General features: G+C 54.8%; 3 protein-coding genes across 8 annotated transcripts; 2 read left to right on the forward strand and 1 right to left on the reverse strand.

Annotated features, from left to right (window-relative positions):
* The first annotated feature begins 407 nt into the window (after positions 1-407).
* On the forward strand, positions 408-4,711 carry TUBB4A (tubulin beta 4A class IVa). 2 transcript variants are annotated; one of them, XM_045831147.1, is made up of 4 exons: positions 408-524; positions 1,184-1,371; positions 1,906-2,233; positions 3,060-4,711. In XM_045831147.1, the coding sequence occupies exons 2-4, from the start codon at positions 1,315-1,317 to the stop codon at positions 4,115-4,117; spliced, it is 1,443 nt and encodes a 480-aa protein (XP_045687103.1). In that variant the 5' UTR covers positions 408-524; positions 1,184-1,314; the 3' UTR covers positions 4,118-4,711. The 2 variants fall into 2 exon arrangements, with proteins under 2 accessions (XP_045687103.1, XP_045687104.1); XM_045831148.1 differs by lacking the exon at positions 408-524 and having other exon boundaries at positions 1,142-1,371; positions 1,906-2,014; positions 2,123-2,233.
* Positions 4,712-9,300: 4,589 nt separating this feature from the next.
* Positions 9,301-18,777, forward strand: DENND1C (DENN domain containing 1C). 5 transcript variants are annotated; one of them, XM_045831305.1, is made up of 23 exons: positions 9,301-9,458; positions 10,645-10,709; positions 10,796-10,839; positions 10,949-10,998; positions 11,209-11,328; positions 11,402-11,471; positions 11,657-11,728; positions 11,823-11,888; positions 11,985-12,038; positions 12,149-12,259; positions 13,075-13,175; positions 13,268-13,313; positions 13,440-13,541; positions 13,630-13,755; positions 14,649-14,753; positions 15,491-15,581; positions 15,674-15,714; positions 15,922-15,993; positions 16,931-16,975; positions 17,049-17,156; positions 17,305-17,426; positions 17,558-17,765; positions 17,861-18,777. In XM_045831305.1, the coding sequence occupies exons 1-23, from the start codon at positions 9,442-9,444 to the stop codon at positions 18,476-18,478; spliced, it is 2,454 nt and encodes an 817-aa protein (XP_045687261.1). In that variant the 5' UTR covers positions 9,301-9,441; the 3' UTR covers positions 18,479-18,777. The 5 variants fall into 5 exon arrangements, with proteins under 5 accessions (XP_045687261.1, XP_045687262.1, XP_045687263.1 ...); XM_045831306.1 differs by having other exon boundaries at positions 17,359-17,426; XM_045831307.1 differs by lacking the exon at positions 11,823-11,888.
* On the reverse strand, positions 18,773-21,364 carry CRB3 (crumbs cell polarity complex component 3). The gene is made up of 5 exons (XM_045831311.1): positions 21,220-21,364; positions 20,817-20,991; positions 20,005-20,075; positions 19,389-19,532; positions 18,773-19,057 (listed from the first exon to the last, which is right to left on the reverse strand). Exons 2-5 carry the CDS (start codon positions 20,896-20,898, stop codon positions 18,986-18,988), a joined length of 369 nt encoding a protein of 122 aa, XP_045687267.1. The 5' UTR covers positions 20,899-20,991; positions 21,220-21,364; the 3' UTR covers positions 18,773-18,985.
* Between the last annotated feature and the right edge of the window lie 1,599 nt (positions 21,365-22,963).

The following is a 22,963-nucleotide window of genomic DNA, read 5'->3' on the forward strand; positions in this document are numbered from 1 at the left end:
CTGGTTCAAACTAGAGGCCACTGGTGCACTTGAGGTACCAGCTGTACAGCGTAAGTTGCTGAGTCAGCTGCCACCCCCCAGTCGCCAGAAGTCAGGGGAGGTGAGGAGACTCCTGATGGCAGAGCTGGAGGCTGCCGTCAGAAAAGGTCTGGCCCTCACTCAGGGGCAGCACGGGAAGTTTGGTCCAGCCCTTGATGATAACTGTAATACTAATAGCTATAATATTGTTTACTCGGTGTGAGGGGAAACTGGGGCGGTCTTGCTGGCTGGGCCACTCATCTGACCTTCCCAACCCTCCTAGGGGCTGGGCACTGCCAACGGCTTGTCATGCAGATGAGAAAGTTCAGCCACAGGGAGTCAACCCTGCCCAGGCAAGGTCAGAGGGCCAACAGGAAGTGTGAAAGGTAGGGTGATAGCTTTCAATGAATTATGACACTGGAGCAGAAGGGTGCCAATCCGAGTAAAGTCAGGCAGTCCGCGAAGCTCGAAGCTCGCTCCCCCTTGCCCCACCGCGAAACCCAGCTGTAAGTCTTGCTCTTTGATGTTCCCGCCAGGCGGGGCTGGGGTGGCCACGACTGCTGCAAACCCAAAGCCCAACGGAAGTGTCTGGGGCGGGCGGGGGCGGTACGCATGGACCCCTCAACCCTCCATCAGCGTCCACAAGCAACCCCAGCATAAAGTGGAAGGAGAGTCGCGGTTTTCCGGACTCCGCAGCTTTAAGACAAGTCCTCCTGGGGCCAACCACCCCCCACCCCAAAACAACCGCAGCTCCAGAGCCCCAGCTCGATCCCACCGGGAGCCCTCCTCGTGATACAAGGGTTCTGGGGAATAGTACTTAAATAGGATGCGGGCGGAAGGGCTGCAAACAGAGAAACTGAGGCAGGGCCTTCCGGGCCGGAGTAGGGTGTGGTGGTGGAAAGCGGGATCTCCGGCTGCTTGTTTACCCGGCGTCTCCCTTCCGCTGCCCAGTCTCTGGGGACAAACCCCAGTCGCTGGCCCAGGGCGGACAGGGGTGGGAGCACCTAGTACTGATAGCGCCTGAAGGTCTCCCACCAACGCCCGGAGTGGGTCGGCTGGAGAGGAAACATCATCCTCCACCCCCGCCCCCACCATCCTGGGCGGGACCAGGGGGCGGAGCGAACGGGTGACAGGCCTTGACGCTGGCGGGTCTTCTCTTATATAGGCACCCGGGGGCGCGCAGGGACCGTGCTTCGTCGTTGCCGCTGCCACCGCCACCGCGTCCACCTCCCGCTTTCCACCACAGCTCCTAGCATAGCCGCCACCGCCACCGCGTCCACAACCAGCGCCACCGCCATGCGCGAGATCGTGCACCTGCAGGCCGGCCAGTGCGGCAATCAGATCGGGGCCAAGGTGCGCGAGGGACCGGGTCCCCGCTAGGCGGCCGGGAAGAGCAGAGCTAGGTCCTTGCGCTCCGCGGAGCTCCCTCGCCTTGGGCCTTTTGGCAGACGGAGTCCCCAGGAGGCTAGCACCCCAAGGACAATGGGGGAGGGGACGCAGGGGCTGGGCCAGGCTGGGAACAAAGAGGACAATATGGGGTGGGGCCCAGCCTTCTGTCTGCTGGGCACAGCTGGCTTCACAGCTGGCTCACTGTCCCCTGCACACGCACAAAGAGTCCCAGCCTCACCCGCGGCTGCAGCCAGGGCGCACTGACAGGGGCAGTCTTGGCTGGAGTGGTGACTCTGCTTCACCCCGCCCCCACCTCTCCCTTCTTGCTGTTTCATCCGTGCCTCCCCACCAGCCTCTAGGTACCTGTTCACCTTGCTGGGAGACAGGTGGCAGCCAGGGAGGTGGTTGGGGGTCCTGAGCTGGGAAGACGGAAGTCAGGGCAGGCCTGGATCCCCTCTCCTGCTCCATCGGTTCTTACCACCGCCGCTACCCCTTTAGTTCTGGGAGGTGATCAGTGATGAGCATGGCATCGACCCCACGGGCACATATCACGGGGACAGTGACCTGCAGCTGGAGAGAATCAACGTATACTACAATGAGGCCACAGGTAGGGTGGAGGGGCACCTTCGGGAGCAGTGGTGGGGAGGAGTTGGGAGGGGACTGCATGCTGGTTCCTGGCACTCACCCCAGCTGACCTCCATCTGCTTCCTTGCAGGAGGAAATTATGTACCCAGAGCTGTGCTGGTGGACCTGGAGCCAGGCACCATGGACTCAGTTCGCTCTGGCCCCTTTGGCCAAATCTTTCGGCCTGACAACTTTGTATTTGGTGAGTCCTGGGCATGGAGCACAGACAGGGAAGCCCCCCTTTTCCTTTCACTTCCAAATGCTTGAGGAAAATTCTCCACCACGAGCCCCCCAACCCAGGGAGGGAGGTGGCCCTGGCAGCCAGGGTTGTGAAGGCAACATGCAGGGCCACCGTGGGACCCCAGGGGAGGCGTCCGATACAGGCCTGTGCACAGATCCCAGCTCTGTCACTTCATGCATTCTACAAATAATTATTGAGCACCTACTGCATGCCAGGCCCTACTGTATCCCCTGGCAATACAGCTGAGATAAAAACAGACCAAGCTCTCTTTCTGCCTGGAGCCGATGTCCTGGTGGAGGGAGGTGAGAGGACCATATAAATAAGTAAAGCTCAGGCACGGACCCTGTCAGCTGGGCAACGCTGGGCTGGCTCCTCAGCCTCTCTGTGCTTGTCTCTTCATCTTTAAAATAGGGATTATAAAAAAATCTATTTCACAGGGTTGTGAGGCTTAAAGCCATTGATAGGTGTAAAGAATTTAGAACAATGCCAAGCACAAAGGAAAAGGTGAATTAGCATTTTTTTGTTGTTTTCATTATCACCATTATTAATGCCGGCAACCTAAAAGGTGATTAGGGCATTGAAGGCAGGAAAAGTATACAAGGCAGAGAAAATAGCTGAAGGGGGGCAAGGATAGAAGCAGAGAGGACAATTAATAATAATAACAAAATCACAATAATTTATGTCATCTATAACAATCTCATTATTATTCAACCACCAGGATGGCTGGAGGTGGGGCCAAACGGGCTCTTCCTTAACTGCCTGCGTGTCCCCTTCCCTTCCCCTGCAGGGCAGTCCGGAGCTGGCAACAACTGGGCCAAGGGCCACTACACAGAGGGTGCGGAGCTGGTGGATGCCGTCCTGGATGTGGTGCGGAAGGAGGCCGAGAGCTGCGACTGCCTGCAGGGCTTCCAGCTGACGCACTCGCTGGGCGGAGGCACGGGGTCCGGAATGGGCACGCTGCTCATCAGCAAGATCCGGGAGGAGTTTCCTGACAGGATCATGAACACCTTCAGTGTGGTGCCGTCGCCCAAGGTGTCGGACACGGTGGTGGAGCCGTACAACGCCACGCTGTCCGTGCACCAGCTGGTGGAGAACACGGACGAGACCTACTGCATCGACAACGAGGCGCTCTACGACATCTGCTTCCGCACGCTCAAGCTCACCACGCCCACCTACGGGGACCTCAACCACCTGGTGTCCGCCACCATGAGCGGGGTCACCACCTGCCTGCGCTTCCCCGGCCAGCTCAACGCTGACCTGCGCAAGCTGGCCGTGAACATGGTGCCCTTCCCGCGCCTGCACTTCTTCATGCCCGGCTTCGCCCCGCTCACCAGCCGGGGCAGCCAGCAGTACCGCGCGCTCACGGTGCCCGAGCTCACCCAGCAGATGTTCGACGCCAAGAACATGATGGCCGCCTGCGACCCCCGCCACGGCCGCTACCTGACGGTGGCCGCCGTGTTCCGCGGCCGCATGTCCATGAAGGAGGTGGACGAGCAGATGCTGAGCGTGCAGAGCAAGAACAGCAGCTACTTCGTGGAGTGGATCCCCAACAACGTGAAGACGGCCGTGTGCGACATCCCGCCCCGGGGCCTGAAGATGGCCGCCACCTTCATTGGCAACAGCACGGCCATCCAGGAGCTGTTCAAGCGCATCTCGGAGCAGTTCACGGCCATGTTCCGGCGCAAGGCCTTCCTGCACTGGTACACGGGCGAGGGCATGGACGAGATGGAGTTCACCGAGGCCGAGAGCAACATGAACGACCTGGTGTCCGAGTACCAGCAGTACCAGGACGCCACGGCCGAGGAGGGCGAGTTCGAGGAAGAGGCTGAGGAGGAGGTGGCCTAGGGCCGCCTCACGCGCTTCGTGTCTGCCCCCACCCCCCGCCCCCGGAGGCCGCTTACTTTTGACCCCCTGGAGCCCCTCTTGGGCCCTGAGAACCCTGCTTCACCTCTAAGCCTGACTCACTTCGGACCCTCTGACCCTACAACCTTCACTTCACCCCTGACTTCAGCTGACCTTTGACCCTTGAGCCCCACTTTGCCCCACATTTAACTCCATGAACCCTGTTTCACCCCAGCCTCCCTTTCATTTTTGACCTTCCCGGGGAATCCAACACACCCCCAGACCAAGAAGCCCCAGTTTACTTTTGACACCCCTCTCACTGAGCATCTCTTCAGCTCTGACCTTGCCTCACCTTTGACCCCATAAGCCCACCTGCCCTCTGACCTTGCCTTCTCTCTGACTCCTATAAGCCCCCTGTTTCATCCCTGAACTCAGTCCCCTGGGCTCCAACTGACCTTGGCTTTCCAGGGGTCGTGAGGGGCTGCTGTGGAGGGAGAAGCCCTGGATCATGTGCACAAGAGAGGCTGTGCCCCCAAACCTCCCCCCTCCTCCCCTCTGCCTCACCCTTAATAAAATAAATTAATTATTGTCCTGCCATGCTTCTACTGAGTGCATTTTCCATCTCTACATGGGAAGGCCAACAAACAAGGGTGCCCCCCTTCCTACAGGATAGAGGTGGGCTCTGAAGGGACATCTGGTCAGGGGTAGGAGGGTAGGAGGTACAAATTCTGGAGTCAGACCAGGCTATGCCACTAACTGTATGGTGTTAAGTAAGCCATTTTGCCCTCTCTGATCCTTGATTTGCTCATCTGTAAAATGGGATCATATATTTCCCCCCACAATCCCTAAACACTCACCCCAGGAATGTTTGTGAAGATTCGAGATCTTGTGGGACATTGCCTGGCACAGGGAGTGCTTGATGATGGAGTTGCTGCCGTTCTCTGTGGGGCATCTAGCAAGTATGGAAAGCAAAGGGGGAGGTCTCTAGGGAAGAGTTCTGGGGAGGTAGCAGCCTAGAGCTAGCATCCAAGAGACAGTCCCGTCAAATAACAGTCACTGACATGGATGGAGCACTCCGGCATCCTGGTACATGCCCCATCTCATGTAACCCTCACACCAACCATGTCTGAGCTTTTATCTTTTTTCAGCCAAGGTTTAGAGATGAAATGTAGCAGTTCGCTTTACTGGTGTAACTACCCCCAAAAGTTAGGGGCTTTAAACAACAACACTTATTCATTTTGTGCCCAGATCTGTAATTTGGGCGAGGCTCCGAAGGGCAGCCTGTCTCTGCTCCCCGTGGCATCAGCTAGGGAATCTCTGCTGGAGGCTAGGGATTAATTTTCAAGGTGGCTCCCTCATGTGGCTGCCAATTTTATGCCAACTGTTGTCTGGGGACACGGCAGGGGCAGAGAGAAGGAGGGTGTCAGTACCTCTCTAGAGGTGCTGTGGGCTTCCTCACAGCATGGTGGTCAAGTTCCCCAAAAGCAACTATCCCAGGAGATCAAGCAAAATGCATTGCATTTTTCTGACCTAGCTTCAAAGGGCACTTGGTGTCCTCTAGACTTGTGATCGAGGCCGTCACAAAGTCACATCCAGACTCAAGTGGAGTGTAGAGAGTGTAGAGAGGCAAGATTCCATATGAGCATGTGGGGTGGGAGATATCACTGTGGCCATCTTTGGAAATTACACTTCGGTCCCATGACTATGAAGCAGTGAGCTGGGGTTCAAAGCCTGGCAGTTTAGGTCTAGAACTCTGATTCCACTTTATCACCTAGAGTTTAGTGTAGGACCATCCAAGGCATGTAAAGCAGAAAGGGATTTAATACAAGGATTTAGAGGCTTACAACACCATTGGAGGAGCTGAGAGAGTAGGCTGTAAGCAAATGCCTCTTAAACTTCAGTGTGCAAAAGAATCACAGGGAACACTTTGCCAGCACATAGCTTCCTAGGCTCCACCCTAGAGTTTCTGATTCAGCAGGTCTGGGGGGTGGGCCCAAGACCTTGCATTTTTAACAAGTTCCCAGGTGATACTGATGAATGTGCCTATGAGACCACATTTTGAGTAGCCCTGGAACAGGCTGGGACAGCACAAAGCTGACCACCAAAGAGCTGCCCTCCCTGCTTAGTCAGAAAGGTGGAGAGTCAGCAGGCTGCCATCAGAACTATTAAGTTCAAGAATACCTTCCAAGACCCACAGAGATGAACAAAAATTAAGTAAAATGAATAGAAAATAAAATTAATTAAAATAAATATCCAACAGGATTCATACACACACGCAGAGGAAGAGGGTCTACCTCGCTTCTAGCTTCCAAACCTCTCAAGCATTTCTAATTGGTAGGATGAGTTCTGCATCCAAAACCAGAGCTGCAAAGCAGTCTAGAAGACGTAGTTTTTCCCAGCTTCTGCAGTAGAAAGGAAGGCGAGCCAGGAGGAAGAGAAAAAAGAGCCAATCGACTATTCTCACTACACTCTATGCTGGACCATTGGACCTGCACTGAGGCCCCAGCCCATTCACTGGGTCCTACTGCTGTCAGAAGGTAGGAGAAGTGTGAGAAAGGCAGCCCGGATATTCAGCCCACAGTGACCCGCATGTGAGCAGGCCCAGCACAGAACTGGGTAGTAAAGCAGACAATAAACTAGACACTGAACTTGCTGCCTTTGTCATCTCAAATATAATGGGCCACAAAAGAGCTCCCTATTCCACCCCTAAAACATCCCCTTTCTCAATAAAGTGGTACCATCCCATCGCTAAACCCCAAATCTAGGAGTTAGCCTTGATTCGCTGTTTCCTACACCCAGCATGCTCTTCCTATCTTCTGTTGAATGCAGTTGTCTCTGCCTCCAAAATGTACCCTGAACCTGATCTCTTCTCCCCACCTGTCGATATTCTGCTCTAAGTCACCATCGTTGTTCACTCTGACAACCCATCCAGTCACTTCCCTGTGCCCCCTGCTGCCACGCCCACCCCCCTGTAGTGTGTCCTCCTTCCGCAACAGCCAGAGATGAGCCTTTATAAATGCAATAAGAACATGTCCCTCCCCTGCTCAAAACTGCCTCATGACTCACTCAGATTGAAACCCAAATTTGCACCTTGGTCTTCACTCCCTGCTGACTACACCCCATCACCCTCCCTCTCACTCATTAAACTGAAACTACAGTGGCCTTTATCATGTGCTCAATCATATCAAGCTCAATTCAACCTCACAGCCTTTACAAACGCTGTTTCTTTTCCCCAAAGGTGTGAATAGCTAGCTCTTTTCACCGACAGGTTTCAGCTCAAATGATGCCTCCTTTGAGCAGCCTCCCTGCAACTCTAAATTAGCACCCAGGAGCTCTCCATCACTTACTTAGCCATCCACTTGTTTCTTTTGTCTGTCTCCTTACCTCCCCACTGGAATGTAAGGTTCAGGAGGACAGGGATCTCTTCTACCTTAGTCACCACGTGCCTAGAACAGCTTGATGCAACACAGGCCCTCAGCAATTATTTGGTGAATGGATGGGCAAGTGAATGAATGACTTCATGCCACCTGAAAGGTGAGAGTTTTGTTTTCTTCACATTAACATGGGAAATGAAGACACAGAGGGTGTGGGGCAGCTTCTAAAATGGCCCAAATGACCCCCATTTCCCCCATTCATGCCCTTGTATGTTCTCTCCTTGAGTGCCAGCTGGACCTGGCAATGGCTTCTAACCAACAAGTTATTGCAAAGGTGATACAATGCCATTTCTCAGACTGGATTACAAAAGGCTGTGGCTTCTGTCTTGAGGAACTCCATTGTCATCTCAGCCTGTGGGAACTGGCAAAGCAAGCAGCACATTGGGAAGGTTTACAAGGCTGAGAACGGAAGGCAGCCTCTGGCCAGCAGCCAGCAAGGGATGGAGGCCCTTGGTGCAACAATGCAAATGAACTAAATCCAGCCAGCAGTCTCCCAGTGAGCTTAGAAGAGCTCCTTCTCCGGTCGAACCTTCATACAAGGCCACAGCCCGACAGACACACCTGGTTATGGCTGAGACACCCTGTAGTAGAGGACCCAGCTAAGCTGTGCCCAGAGTCCTGGGCCCCCACAGAAACTGTCAGATCATAAATGTGTGTTCTTTTAAGCCACTAACTTCAGGACATTTGATACATATCAATAATAACTAATACAGAGAGATCAAATGACTTACCTAAGGTCATACAGACACTAAAGAACTGAATCAAGTCTTGAACCCAGGTCTCTCTGATGCCAAAATCATTCTCTTAACCACTTACTTGACCTATTTTTCATAATAACAACACCTACCCAAAGTTTGATTCAGGTCTGCAAGTGTGTCTATGGATCCTTGTATTTCAACATGACATCTGCATGCCTGTGTGTCTATCTCTTTCCGAGTCTGCAGCTCTGCTTGGGTATGTCCAACTGTGTCTCTTTCCAGGCATGTAACTGTGTCTAGCTATGAACCAGACTTGTGGCTGAGCCCGTACGCTGTCTGTCTGTCCGTTACTGCTCCAGTTTATGTCTGTGCTCTAGGCATTTCTCTGTCGTCTGGGTCCATTTCTCCATCATCTTGTTTGTATTGACAGTTGTGATCTCTGCACACGTGTCTGTCTGTCTGTGGCTTCCATCTGGAAGGGTTTGCACCTGAGTCTGTGTCTCACCTGTCTGCATCTACCACCTGGCTGGGTAAGGACTGCTGCTTGTGCATGCTGTCCCTCTCTGCTTGTCAGTTTGTGTCCATGGCTGTATCCTGCCTGTATGACTTGGTATCTCTGTGTCTGTCTACTATCTGCGACTGATCTGGCCTGTTTGTCTGTGACAGTCACTTCCCAGCTCTGTGTGTGTGTGTGTGTGTGTGTGTGTGTGTCTGTGCCCATGTTCTGACTGCTATTGGCTGCACGTCTCCCCAGTGCCTTCTGTTCAATCTCTGGTCCAGCTCCCTCTGGTGGTCCAACAAGGAATATCTGGTGCAGATAGACCAAAGGAAAGAAGAGTTGAAGGAAGAGGAAGCATTTTTGGCAAATTGTGAATCCTAGGCTGTACAGAGAGGGGAAGGCTTGGGTGTGACAGCAGGGACCAGACCTGGCCTGGCCTGGCCTGGCCTGGCCTGGCAAGATGGGACTGGGATCCTGCCTCTGAGCCACCCATTGCCACCCATACTGGGGAAGGAGACAGGATGCCTGGTTTTCTCACAGTAGGTGGGGGCAGGGGCCTCCCTCCGGGGACGTCACCCATTAAACTTCCTCTCTCAGCCACACAGGAAGCTGAGCCTACTCAGGGCCCAGCCCTGAGCAAGCACAGGCCCCAGGACCCCTGGGGAAAGGGCCTCACTGACCAGCCCTACAGGGACCATGGAATCCAGAGCTGAGTAAGAGCATCCCTCCCCTATCTTCTGGACCAAGATTCCCAGACCAGGCTTGGGCTAGGGCCAAGGGGAGAGGGGCTGGGTCAGGCTGGGGAGGGACCCAGGCCACAGAGCAGATGGCCAGAATCACGGCAGGACTCAGCTGGTTTAGAATGTGGACTCCACTCTCAGACACACTCAGGCCACTCGCAGCCCCTTCCCCCTTCTTTCTTCTCTCGCTTTCTCTCTCCTTCTCCCCTCCTACTCTTATGCAACTAAGTTTGTAGCTCTGAGTGTGCACCTCACCTCTTGGTGTATCTGAGCGACGGGGAACATGGTTTCTGGGGGCCAGCAGGGTGAGAGAGGACTCTGTGACCCTGTGTGTGAGACTTGTGTGGGACTTTAATCAATATGAGGGCCAAGTGACGGGGGTCTCCAGGTGAGGGACAGTGTGTCTGCCGTCAGCCCCCATCCACTTCCTCTGCTGCCCTCCAGGTATCTCTCTATTTCTCTCCTCGTTATCTTCCTCCCTGAGTGCAGTCTCAGCATGCTCTGTATCGTGGGTGGGAGACGGGAAGAAGAGGAAGGCAGAGACCCCAGGGCTCACAGAAGTACTAGCGCATGCTGCCCTCCTTTCTCTGGTGGGGAATTTGGGGTTGCCCCTGGGGCCTCATGGAGTGTCATACAGAGATGCAAAGGCAGGGCCTCTTGCTCTCAAGACCCCCGAGATGCCTGCACATTTACCCAATCACACAGCCACATAAGAAAACATGGACTTTTCACTATGTTTCGTCTTGGCCAACACTTTCACAGTCCTACCTGACACATACACTGGTCAGCCTCATCCTTTCAGGCGACACAAGATTGAATCACACATGCACACACATCTGCATGCTCACACAAGTCATGCACACACACCTGCATGCTCACACAAGTTATACACACAGACATGTGGTTATACAAATCTTGCCCCTGTATGCACAGTCACACTCCCTCACTCTGCTTCATACTCTCATTCACACAATCAACACCATCACATGCACATCCTCACATGACCTACACAATCACTGCCACAAACCCTTGGGGATCGTGCATACAACTGCACAAGTCCACAGGCACACACAATCACACACATGTGCAGACACCACAGACACAACCACACACGCAGAAGCAAGTTCATGAACCCATTAAGCCCTTTCTTGTCCCACAGAGGGGGTCCTCCTGCCATGTTTGATTGGTTCTTTGAAGCAGCCTGCCCTGCCTCTCTACAGGAGGGTGAGTGGGGGAGGGCATCAGGTGAGGGGGGTGGAGATGGAAGGTGGGCCTGGGGCCCTGAACTTAGAGGACTACTTCCCCTGCAGATCCCCCCATCCTGCGGCAGTTCCCCCCAGACTTCAGGGACCAGGTATGCATGCTGGGTCCTTGCTCCTCTGTGGCCTGGGTCAGTCTCCCTGGGGGTGAATGTGGGGCCCAACCTGAGTGGCCAAGCAGTGTGTGCTTTTCTCTGCCCCCAGGAAGCTATGCAGATGGTGCCTAAATTCTGCTTCCCTTTTGATGTGGAAAGGTACGTAAGAAAGCAGACATCCAGAGACCTAGGGACCCAAGGACTCAAGGATTCAGACACAAAGGGACCAAGGGAATCAGGGACCCTAACAACTGGGGACTTACATACCCAGGACCCTAGAATGGTGGTGGAGCAACAGTACGAGGAGCATTGTTGGGGATGCAGGGAGCAGGGGCCCCCAAGGTCTCTGAGAGCATTTTCTACCCCTAGGGAACCTCCCAAGCATGCCGTACAGCATTTCACCTTCGCCCTCACGGACCTAACCGGCACCCGTAGATTTGGTTTCTGCCGCCTACGCGCTGGTGCCCACAGTTGTCTTTGCATCCTCAGGTGTGAAACATGGATGTGAGGGGTGGGTCTCGACCTAGGGGCACTTCATGGAACCGATGTCCTCTCTCTACAGCCACCTGCCCTGGTTTGAGGTGTTTTACAAGCTGCTGAACACAGTGGGGGATCTCCTGGCCCAGGACCAAGTGAGGCCAACCTCCGTCCCGCTCGCTTCGTGGGAATCGGGCCCCCAGCCCAGCAAGCCCCCAGCCCTGCTCAGAACTCTCAGGCCAGACCTGAGCCCCTTGCCTCTTCTCAGAACGCCCAGCTTGAGCCAAGGTCTTCAGAATCCCCAACGCACATTTTGACCAGACACCTCACCCCTACCCAGGTCTCAGAGGTCGAGGAACTTCTAAGTCGGCTGCAGCAGACCCTGCCAGAGACTCAGACCTCCGTGGAGCTGGTGAGTAGACCTGAACTCCTGGGTGTCGGACTCCAGGTGGATGGGGAGGCAGCGCCCCAGCCCAGAGCACCATACAGCTACACCTCTCCCCCAGGGCAGCGGAGTGATGATCTCCAGTACGCCCAGCATCCTGCCCCCTGCCCCCGGGAACATTAGGCCGGTGAGCAGGGCTAGGGACCTGGAAGGCTGGGATCCCATGTGAATCCAACCCCTGACTGATAGGTTCCCCCATCCCTGCCAATCCCTCCTACACCAGCTTTCCTGTTTCGTGGCCCCTGACTCCGGCCGCCTGCCATCCATTCCTGAGAATGTGAGTGGACACCTGGGAGGGGGCTGTGGGTGCGGGAGGAAGCCTCGAAACCCGCAGGGGCTGTCAGATCCCGTGGACCCTCGGGCCCAGCACTGCTCTGTGTCCCTCAGAGGAACCTAACAGAGCTGGTGGTGGCAGTGACCGACGAGAACATCGTGGGGCTGTTCGCGGCGCTCCTGGCCGAGCGGAGAGTCTTGCTCACCGCCAGCAAACTGAGCACGGTGAGACTGACAGGGCCAGCCAGGCTGGGAAGGGCCAAAGCTTGGCTTCGCTCCTGGGGGCGGGACGAAGGGGCGGATTCCTACTCTAAACTAATCGGGCGACACCTATGGGCAAAATCCTGGCTCTGCCCCTTTGAAGGTCAGGGTCAAGTTGAACCCTGGCTCTGATCTTGTAGGGGGAATCAGTAGCGATGTAGCCCCAGTTTGTGAGCTACTCTTTGGGAGCAGAGTTCAGACTCCACCCACTGTGGGCCATAATAAGACTGGCCCTGCCCACTGCAGGGGTGAGAGTAGAGAGTGCCAAATTCTAGCTCCGCCCCTGGGGAGAGAACAAGGATGGTAGGGGGTGGAGGCTGAATGTTGACTACACTCCTAGGGCAGGACCAGGGAAGATGAATTCTCGCTCCGCCTCTTTCGGAGTAGGGTCTGGAGAGCGGAGTTGTGGCCCCGCCCCTAGAGGCGGGACTAGGGCGGGCTCAGTGACAGCTCTGCCTCATTGGGGTGGAGCCAGTGGGCTGAGTCTAAACTCTATCCCTAAGGAGAGGGATCCTGGAGGGTTTCGTATTAGCTCCAAAGCCTAGAGGGAGGGACTTGGACATGCTGAGTCCTGGCTCCACCTGCTCCAAGCACTGTAAGTTGCCAGATTCTAGGTCTCCACGTGATTTCTAAAGGGGTGTGAATTTTCACCTCTTACCCAGTAGCGTGTGGGTAAGGTGAGGTGGGTGGGAAATGGAGCTGGGAGAGCCACCATCTCAGAGAGGGTTCTTGAAGCTGGGGGTCCAGGCCCTGAATCCATGGTGCCCATCCGTCCTCAGCTGACCTCATGCGTCCACGCGTCCTGTGCCCTGCTGTACCCCATGCGATGGGAGCATGTGCTGATACCCACGCTGCCACCGCACCTGCTGGACTACTGCTGGTGAGGGGCGGTGTATGGGAGTGGACAGGACCTGGGGTCCTGGGGACCAGGGGGCGGCCCCCGCATCACCCTGCTCACCCTGTCCTCCCTAGCGCTCCCATGCCCTACCTCATCGGAGTCCACTCCAGTCTCACCGAGGTGAGTGGGGGTGGTCAGGGACTGCGGGGACAGGCGGAGTTGTCCCCTCTCTGCCCCCCCAGATGCCCTCCCTGCCAGGGATCCTCAGGCTCTGAGCGTGGTACCCCCTACCATCCTCCATCACAGAGAGTGCTGGAGAAAGGCCTAGAGGACGTCGTGATGATGAACGTGGACTCCAATATCTTAGAGACGCCCTTCGATGACGTGCAGGCGCTGCCCCCAGACGTGGTCAGTGTCACCCTTCCTGCCCCCCTGGCGCAGCGGGGAGGCAGAGGCCCCAAACCCACTGGCTCAGTGCCACTCCCTTGTCCTCCAGGTGTCCCTGCTGAGGCTGCGGCTAAGGAAGGTTGCACTGGCCCCAGGAGAAGGGGTGTCCTGTCTTTTCCTCAAAGCCCAGGCGCTGCTCTTTGGGGGCTACCGTGATGCTCTGGTCTGCAGCCCGGTGAGCAGCTGGGACGCTGAGGGAGTGGCCTCATGGGCCCTGAAGGATTCAGAATAATGCTGATACCTACCATTTATAGAGTGCTTACTCTGTGCCTCCGTTTGCCCATCTGTAAAATGAAATCCAGATGGTACCCCCCAAAAGGATGGCGTAAGTCAATAAATGGGCATGTGCAAAATGCTTGGATAGTGCCTGGAACATCGTGAGTACTCAAATGCTAGGTTCTACTATCTCACCTAAAGCTCACGAAAGTACTATCAGCTAGATACCATTATGGTCCCATTTCACATATGAGGAAACCGAGGCGTGGAGAAGTTCTACAGTGGGCGAGTGTTAAAGCCAGGACTTCGATCTGCTGACTTTCAAACGCCTTCAGTTCAGTTTTTCACAATTCCATAAAAACTTGAAGGTGGGGAGATTTATCATTTAGGCATCTGATGTTCCTGTCAGCATTGCCTTTACGACTCATCCAGAATCTGTCCATTTCTCCCCCTCTTCTGTCTTCACCCTGGTCTGGTCCCCATTATTGCTCATCTGGATCAATGTGCTTGCCTCCCCAATGAGTCCCCTCTCCTGGGCTTCCACCATCACACCCTATAGTCTTTCTTCTCCAAAGCAGTCAGAGGTCACCTGTGAGCACCGACATCACTTCTCCTGCCTCTGTTCCAGCCCTCCAGGCCTCCTACCTTCTTCTGGGTAAAAGCTCAAGTCCTCTCCGTGGCTCACAGGCCAAGGTCTTCAGAATCCCCAGGGGCTTCACAAGCCCCTGCCCAAGATCAGGCATACAGCAGGCACTCAATTACCATTTGCTACGTAGATATATGGTAGAAGGAGGGAGATAGCTGGCGTCCAGGAGAGCCTCAAGGAGCTCAGGATGTGGGTCCTTCTTCCAGGGTGAGCCTGTGACCTTCAGTGAAGAAGCATTCTTAGCCCAGAAGCCTGGATCTCCCCTGCAAGCTTTCCACCAGCGGGCTGTGCACCTGCAGCTGTTCAAACAGGTGAGCCAGAACCCTAAGGGCGGGACTGGAGCCGGAGGGTTGAGGTTAGGAGCACAAACGCCTGGGGCGTGTGGGCTAGAATCGGTCTGGCCGGATCTCCCGCTCTGGGTTGGGGAGGCAGGACTGAACTCGATTTCTTAAAGATGAGAGCCCCAGTCCTGACTTCCTAAGGGACAAAAATCCACTCCTTGGTTCCTGGGGAGATGAGTCTTGGACCAAATTCCTGGCTCTGGAGCGGGAGTCTGTGCTGGCCTTCGGAAGGGGCGTGCCCTGAGAGCTACCTCCTTGGCTTGGAAGGAGGAGGCGGGCCGGACTCCTCGGTCCTAGGCACCTGGGAGGGGACTGAACCGGGGCCAGACTCCTGGGTTCCTGGATGAAGGTGGATGGACTCCGGGATCTTTCAGTGCGGGAGAGGGTTCTAGGGTGCCTGAAGGTGGGGTCGAACCCTTCCAGGTCACTGAGAGGTGTGTAGTCCGGAGTGGCAGAACCGGACTTCCGGGTCCCTGTGAGGGGCGGGGTCTGGCCCCTGACCTCAGGTCCTGAGGGGGCGGGGGAGGGGAAGGGTTGGACTTCTGGTTTCCGGAGGTGGCTCCAGACATCCTGGGTCCTGGGGTGGGACCCTACAGGAGTCAGGAATGCCTTGTACGTCTTGAGGGCGAGAGAACTCTAGTCCTCACATTCAGATGTATTGGTGGCAGCCCTGCGTCTGACTCTCTGACCTTTTCCTCCACCCTCAGTTCATTGAAGGCCGGCTGCAGAAGCTTAACACAGGAGAGGGCTTCTCAGATCTCTTTGAGCAGGAGATCACCTGCAGCGGGGCCTCCTCAGGTGAGCCCAGCACCCAGCCCGGAGTCCCCACCCCACCAGCAGCACCCCAACCTGAGCCTGCCTGCCATGACCACGTTCTTTCCTCACTCCAGGCACCCTTCGCTCCTACCAGCTCTGGGCGGACAACCTAAAGGTATTAACACTGAACACTTGTTTCGTTTATTATTGGATTAATTTAATCCCACAACAGTCCCCAAATAGGGTCATCATTTGCTCACTTATAGAGGTGAATTAGGGCACAGAGAGGGAGAAGGGCTGGTCCATCATCACACACCCTGGGGTGAAGTGTGGTCTGGGGTAGCCCCAGATGCCCAAGCCTCTCTTGACGTTCTCTTCCCAGAAAGGTGGTGGTGCCCTCCTGCATTCCGTCAAGGCCAAGACCCAACCAGCTGTCAGAAACATGTACCGCTCGGTAATATTGGGCTAGACAGGCCATTTACTGGGGTGACAGAGGACACTTTAACCCCATATTTAAAGTGCAAATATTTTTATCAACTAAACCAGTAGTTAAACCATTAACAATTTTTCCCACTTTTAGTTTCTATTCCCCATTCTCATTTCTGCTGGGATAATCTCTTTGCCACATAAAATTGATGGTCAAGATTCATTGGGGGTTTTGGTCCCTCTCAGACACTGCGAACCCTGCTTCCACCCTTGTGGGTTTTCTCCCAAGCCCAAGTTTCCAGGGCCAGCTTTTGCAGCATCAAATTGTCTGTTCAATTTTATTCTTCGCTTGGCTTTTGAACACAAACACATTTTTACGATGTTCTGCTTTTGCCACTCCCCATTTCATTTTGGCATTATTGTCCCAGGAATATTCCTTCGGTATTTGTAAAAGGGGCAAGAGACTTGTATTGACTCCTTAGGTTGTGTATGGGGAATTGTGAATACCGTATTTGCCGTGTATAATGCATACTTTTTTGCCCAAATTTTTTAGGGAAAAATAAGAATGTGCATTATACACAGGTAGTACTAATTCTGTGTCTATATAAATGTTTTTAATTCTTTTATTTATGCTTATATATTAAAAGTGTAACTCCAGAAAGAAGTAATGATATCCATATGCAAAATAACACCCTAGAATACAATCATCAGTTTTGTTTCTAAGTATAAATACATTAAAAATTGAAATAAAAAATTAAAACAAAAGATTTTTTTCTGAAAGTTTGGGCCAGAAACATGGGTGTGCATTATACACGGGAGCACATACACAGCAAAATACAGGTGTATGTGTGAGACACAGACATGAATAGACGGCAAGATGCAGCTGTCTGAGGGAACAGAGAGCTGAGTTCCCGAATGCCCAGTGTCAAAGCACCTCGAATCTAATTGTTTTGGCTTCACCATAGGCCAAGAGTGGCTTGAAGGGAGTGCAGAGCCTCCTGATGTACAAGGTAAGGCTGTGGCCAATGGCCCGGGGTGGGGGGATGGGGAAACAGGCTCCCAGCTCACCCACCATCTCCCTAGGATAAGGATTCTGGCCTGCAGAGGGGAGGTTCCATGAGGGCTCTGTCCCTCACCAGTCGCTCAGATCACTTGCAGCAGCGCCTTCCAATAACCCAGCACTTTGGACAGGTAAGATGCCCCGCCCCTGCCTGACACACACACTTAGAATTATCACCAAGTCATCCTCCCATTCTCAATCTCCATCTAGACAGCTTGCCTCCCTCCTTCTGTACCCCAGTATCTGCTGACTACTTCATACCCACCCTCCTTTACACAGTCCCCTGACTCTGTAGCTCCTGGGGCCCCACCCCTCCAAACCTATCCTTCGCAGAACCGGCCCCTTCGCCCCAGCAGGAGACTCCGGCTGGAAGAGAGATCTTCTGAGTCCCTGCGGGAAAGGTAAGGCTCAAAGGCAGGGAAGAGGACAATGCTGGAAGTGGGAGACCAGGACTAATGGGGAAGATGGTCCCCAAATTTCCAAACAGCTGGGGATCTTGGGCAGATATCTGAAACTGCCCATCCTCACCCAGAACAACCCCACTGAGCCCTGAGAATGCCCAGGACTCGTGGGCAGAGGAAGCTCTGGACAGCAGCTTCCTGGGGTCCGGGGAAGAACTGGATCTGCTGGGTGAGATTCTGGATAGTCTGAGCATGGGACCCGCCAGGGCAAGCAGCCTGCGGCCCAGCCAGAGCCTAGACTGCTGCCACAGAGGGGACCTGGACAGCTGCCTCAGTCTGGTGAGCCCTCCAGCCTGCCCTACCTGCCCATCCAAATTGCCACCCTTCCCCCACCCAAAGTCTGGCAACTTGCTAATCTCCCTACCCCCATCCAGCCCAATTTACCAGAAAGACCAAGATGGCAGCCAGATGAGGACACCCCAGAGCCCCAGCCCTGTTCCCTGCCTGCCCACCTGCCCTCTCTGCAACACCCCCAACCTCCGGATACCACGAGCTCCTCGGAGAACCTCGCTCCCCAGCCACTCTCAGAGGCCAGCCAAGAAATCACTTCTTCATCCCAGTCTTTAACAGCTTCTGCAGACTCAAGCAGCAGAGAGGACCTCAAGCCCTCCCTCACAGAACCTCACCGTCAAATCCCACATCTCTCCCCTCTCCACATGGCAGCTAGAGACCCCAGAGCTGAGGAGAGCCCCTGCTCCCAGCTCCACACAGCACCCACCCAGCCCAGCCCTCCAGAGAGCCCCCAACCTCTGGTCCCCACCGAGCACAACTCAGATATCACCTGGACATCTCAACCCCTTGACTCTTCCTCCGATCCTGGTTCCCCAGAAAACCCCAGAGCCCAGCTTTCCGAGGGCCTGAGAGCAGAATATTGTCCCCTTCAGCCCCCCAAGGAGCCAGGAGCTCCCAGACCCCATGATAGCAACTGGCAGGAGCCACAGGCCAGAAGCGGGCCCAGAGTTTCTGAGCTTAAAAAGTGTTTTGAAGGTTAAGGATCAGACATCTGGAGGAGACACCATTCTCTCAATAAAGTCTCAAGAGGGCAAAGCTGGTTTTTTTCCTGGTGAGTTTACCTGAGGGGCTATCTTTGCTCAGAAACCCACCCCATCCACACCTTCCCTACTGATGCAGCCTACAACTGGCTCCTAGGGGGAGCAAAAACCCCTCTCTTCCAGGAAACCCTCCCAGCCCCTAGGATCCTCACAACCTTACAAGTCATCCCTCCACAGCCTATAAGCCCTGCACTTATCTCCTCCATCTAGGCTAATTTCTGCCTCTACCAGCTCAAAAAGGTTTTATTATACCTCACTACCAATTTTACACATAAATATAAAAAGTGAGCAGCCCCACCCTCCCTTGCTCTCAGGGGCAGAGTCTTTGAAGCACCTTTTCCCTTCTGTTCTTAGAAGCTGGGCTGGATGGATTTGAAGGCCCAGAGAGGGATCAGCCTTGCCCCAAGGTCACACAGCAAGGGAAGGAGATGGATAGAGGAAGGGGACCTAGATGGGCAGGCATCCCTGCACTTTCTCCTTGGAGTCCTGGGGAGCCTGGGCCTCGGTTGCATGAGAGAACTGAAAGGAAAGGAGAGGGGGGTTGTCGGGCCTTTGTGGAGGTGGTGCAGCAAGCAGGAAGGCAGGTAGGTCCCTAGCCCCAGCACCCCCAATTGCAGGCAAAGTCATGCAGAGGAGACATGCTTCGCAGAGCCCCCTGGGCAGGTGCCCCATGGCCCCCAAATCCAAAATAAGCCATGAGAGGCTGGTGTCTCGGTGGCAGATGCTGTGTGGGAGCAGGTGCTAGGCAGTCCTGGGCAGTGGTGGCGGCTGTGGCGGACCCCAGTGTTCAGATGAGCCGCTCCTCCGGAGGCAGCTTGAGGTTGGGGGGTGGTGGCGCTCGGGCACCCACCTGCTCCTCACTGCTGGGCCGGTAGGTGCCTTCTGTCTGCCGCTTCTCCCGCAGTTTCCGCACCAGTAGGAACAGCCCCACGGCCAGAAGCAGGGCAGCCAGGAGGGAGAAGACCACAATGATGGCAGTGGTGGCCTCCTTAGACTGCGAGACAGGGGACAGGTGTGACTTCCCTAAATCTGGGAATCCTGTCCACCCCCACCTTAGAAACATCTGGGTTCCTAATGCCCCCACCCATACCTGCCCCTTTAGGTGATCTGGTTCCTCCACCCTAATCCCCTGTCTATCACATTTGGGGCTCCCAGTCCCCTACACCTTCCCTGTCTGGGGCCCCCTTCCCAAGCACCTGCCACATCTGGACTCCTACCTTCCTCCCTCCCTCCTTCTGAGAGGCCTCTGGGGCTCCTGACCCCCTACACTTCCCACCATCTACTCCCTTCCTGAGGTACTGGGTTTCTCCAGTTGCCAGGTTGGTATTCTGGTCTCTTGGGGTTCTCCAGTGCCAACCCCTACCCTAACCTGTCACCTCTGGGGATCTAGGACTCTCCATCTGCTACATGTGGGCTCCTGAATAACATCCCTGCTGCCCTCCTACCTTGCATACTCCCCAACTCACCAAGGCCCCATTGAAGTCGGGCTGTGGGGTGGTAGAGGTTCCATTCTCATATGCAGTAGTGGGCTCTGGCGCTGCGAGGAGGTGGTAGAAAGGATGAATGAAGCTCCAACTATCCTTCCCATCTTGCACATCTGCACCTCCCTTGGGGATTCCCCTTGCCTCCCCCCCATTAGAACTCTGCCCTTCTGACTGCGGGTGCTCTACTCCTAGGAGCCAGCCCAGCTGTACCACTCCTCTGGCCACCCCTAGCCCAGTAGAGCCCAGCAGTGAGTAATCAGCCCACAGTAGTTTGCAGTTAGCCCTGAGTTGGGGGCTATGATAATGGATAGTGTCTGGAAACCCAACTGCCCCCTCTCCTTCCCTCCCCAATCCCTGGCCTTGCCTTGGCCCTTAAAAATCTGGACAGATTCTGCTTTTCCTTGGAGTATCTGTTTTTATTCTACCCCCTAACCCTCTCCCCAGGCTCTTGAAACTGGAAGAAAAGAACTGAATGGCTGAGTCCACCCATATGGCCATCTCGGTGGTCATCCTGTGCTCAGAGCCCCAGGCAGGCCTCATCCAGGCTCACAGGGCACGAAAAACACCTCAACCACAGAGACTCAGATATGCAGGCTTCCTCTGCCTCCAGCTCATAATTCCACTCCAGTCAGGAACTCAGGAATTTTCAACCAATTCAGACAGACCAAGGACTAAGGAATTCAAATTCCCCAGCCCTGACCTTGTAGACTGCTGCCCCCAAGGCACTCCATGCCTGCTCCTCACTTCTTGACCTCTCAGAGTCCCAGGTCCCCAGTTCCCCTGCCGGTACCTACTTTGCCCCCAGGCCCGGCCCCAGCGGGCAGGCAGCAGCGACAGGCCGAGCGCCAGGAGCAGCCCCAAGCCGGGGCTCGCCATGGGCCGGGCAACTGGCTGGTGGCACCAGGGACAGGGCTTCTCGAGCGCTCCACTCCTACCGCATCTCGGGCCGAGGGTACTAGAGCTTGGCACCTGGGGGCGGGAGACGGAGAAAGGCCAGGGCGTGGGGGAGGAGGCTGGACCCGGGCCCGGGCCAGGGGAGGGGCGACCCGCACCGGGGCACCCTGGAGTCCAACCCCGCCCCGCCGCCAGAGGTCAGCGATTAAAAATTAACTCGGAGAGGTGCGTTCCTGGACTCCGGAAAGTGGAGGGAATGAAAGAAGGGGGCAGCAGGCCAACCAGCGCGACCTGCCTCCCTACCTGACCCGGGGTCTTCGATCTCGCTCAGGTTCCCGGTCTGGCTCCCTCGCTCAAACCCTCAGTGCGTCCCTTGGTCGCTCGATCGGACTACACCAGCTCCTCCCGCTCACGTGACCCGGAAAGTTTAGTCACTCACCTGGGAAGGGAGCGCACTTCCGGCTTGTGCACCTGAACTGAGATGAGAGGGCGGAGCGAGGAGGGAGGTGGGGCCGTGCCTCGAGCGCACCTGTAACGGGAACCCTATCCTATAATGGGGAGAAGTAAAAAGGGGCGGAAATGCTCAGGTGGCAAGAGGAAACTCCCGCCTGTATTTCGAGCACATCTGTAGGACCTCACAGGTGTGGAGACACAGGAGACCCGGAGTCACTGAGGTAGGAGGCACTCTGGTCTGGGGCAGATCCAAAGGGGGAGTCCCTAATGAAAAAAACCTGTGTGGTACACAACTGCGTGGGAGCAAACCTGTAGAGAAGACATCTGCAGGGAAGCGTAAGAAGCACACCTGTGGGAGACATTTGCGTTGACTCACATCTATTTGGAGTATAGCTGAATAGAAGCATACCTGTGTGGAAAACAGCTGTATACAATAGCTACATTATAGCAAACACCTCACGAAGGCGCTCTGATGTACGGTCTTGAAAACGTACCTGCATGGCTTACCTATGAAATGAACATCACTTGTATAACAAATTTCTTTGTGGAACTATTGGTAATACCTGTATGAGACACAGCTGCATTGAAATACACCTGTATAGGAACCAGTTCTATGGAAACAAACACATATGGGTGTATACTTAACTGGAAAACACCTGTGGGGTGGAGAAACGCGGTATAACACATTCCTGGGTGGATTTCTTTTGAGAAGCAGACCTGTGCGGTGAAGGAAATAGTCTTGTATGAGGAACATCTGCATAGAATTGAGCCCAAATGAGAAAAAGACCTGAGAACATCTTTATGAAGCACATGCACGTGGGAGCACGTGGGGGTGGGTGTGGGCAGGACAGAGGCTCAGTGTATTGAGGCCCACCTGTCAGAGATGCATCTGAGAAATCCTGTTTGGGGCATGTTCATGGGAAAATATCGGTATCCCCATGATGGAGGACCTATAAGCGGCTTGTTGGTCTAGGACGCACCTGTTTGAACACACCTATGCAGGCAGAACCTGAGTGGGAACCAAGAGTGTCCTCACGGCTGTACCTTTGAATAGATGACGTTAATAAGACGACCTCCTCCTGGGGACTGTAGGATGAATAGTGATGGCGAAGGGGAAATTAATCCCTTTTGGGGTATAAAGGGATGGGTAAAGATCCCAGGTCTGCATAAATTCCTGCTTTGCCCTTACTGGGCACGTGGACTGGGGAGAGCGCCATAACCTCCTGTTTCCTCATCCGAGAAATGGGAAAGCCAGTCCCACCTACCTTATAGGGGTTTGGCGAGGACGATACGAGAAGTGAGTAAAAGGTCTGGCATGTGTAATGCACTGAATCTATGTTAGCTGTTATTATTATTCGCTGTCTCGTGATCTGGGCGCCCCTCCCCCTAATGATGACTCGAGAAACTGCACCCGAAACTAATGGAAAAGATATTCGGTAGATGCAGTGAGAGCGACAAGCTAGGGCCCAGCCTTCTGAGCTCAGCTACCCTGTGCGGGTCCTGAGCCGTGCCTGGGACACTAAGACCCTCCAGGATGGTATGGAGAGAGCAGTCGGCGGGGCTTCTGGACGAGGCCGCGGCCGCTTTAAGACTG

The sequence above is a fragment of the Phyllostomus hastatus genome, unplaced genomic scaffold (genome assembly GCF_019186645.2).
Source record: "Phyllostomus hastatus isolate PE091 unplaced genomic scaffold, TTU_PhHast_1.1 phas_contig_159, whole genome shotgun sequence".
Lineage (NCBI taxonomy): Eukaryota > Metazoa > Chordata > Mammalia > Chiroptera > Phyllostomidae > Phyllostomus > Phyllostomus hastatus.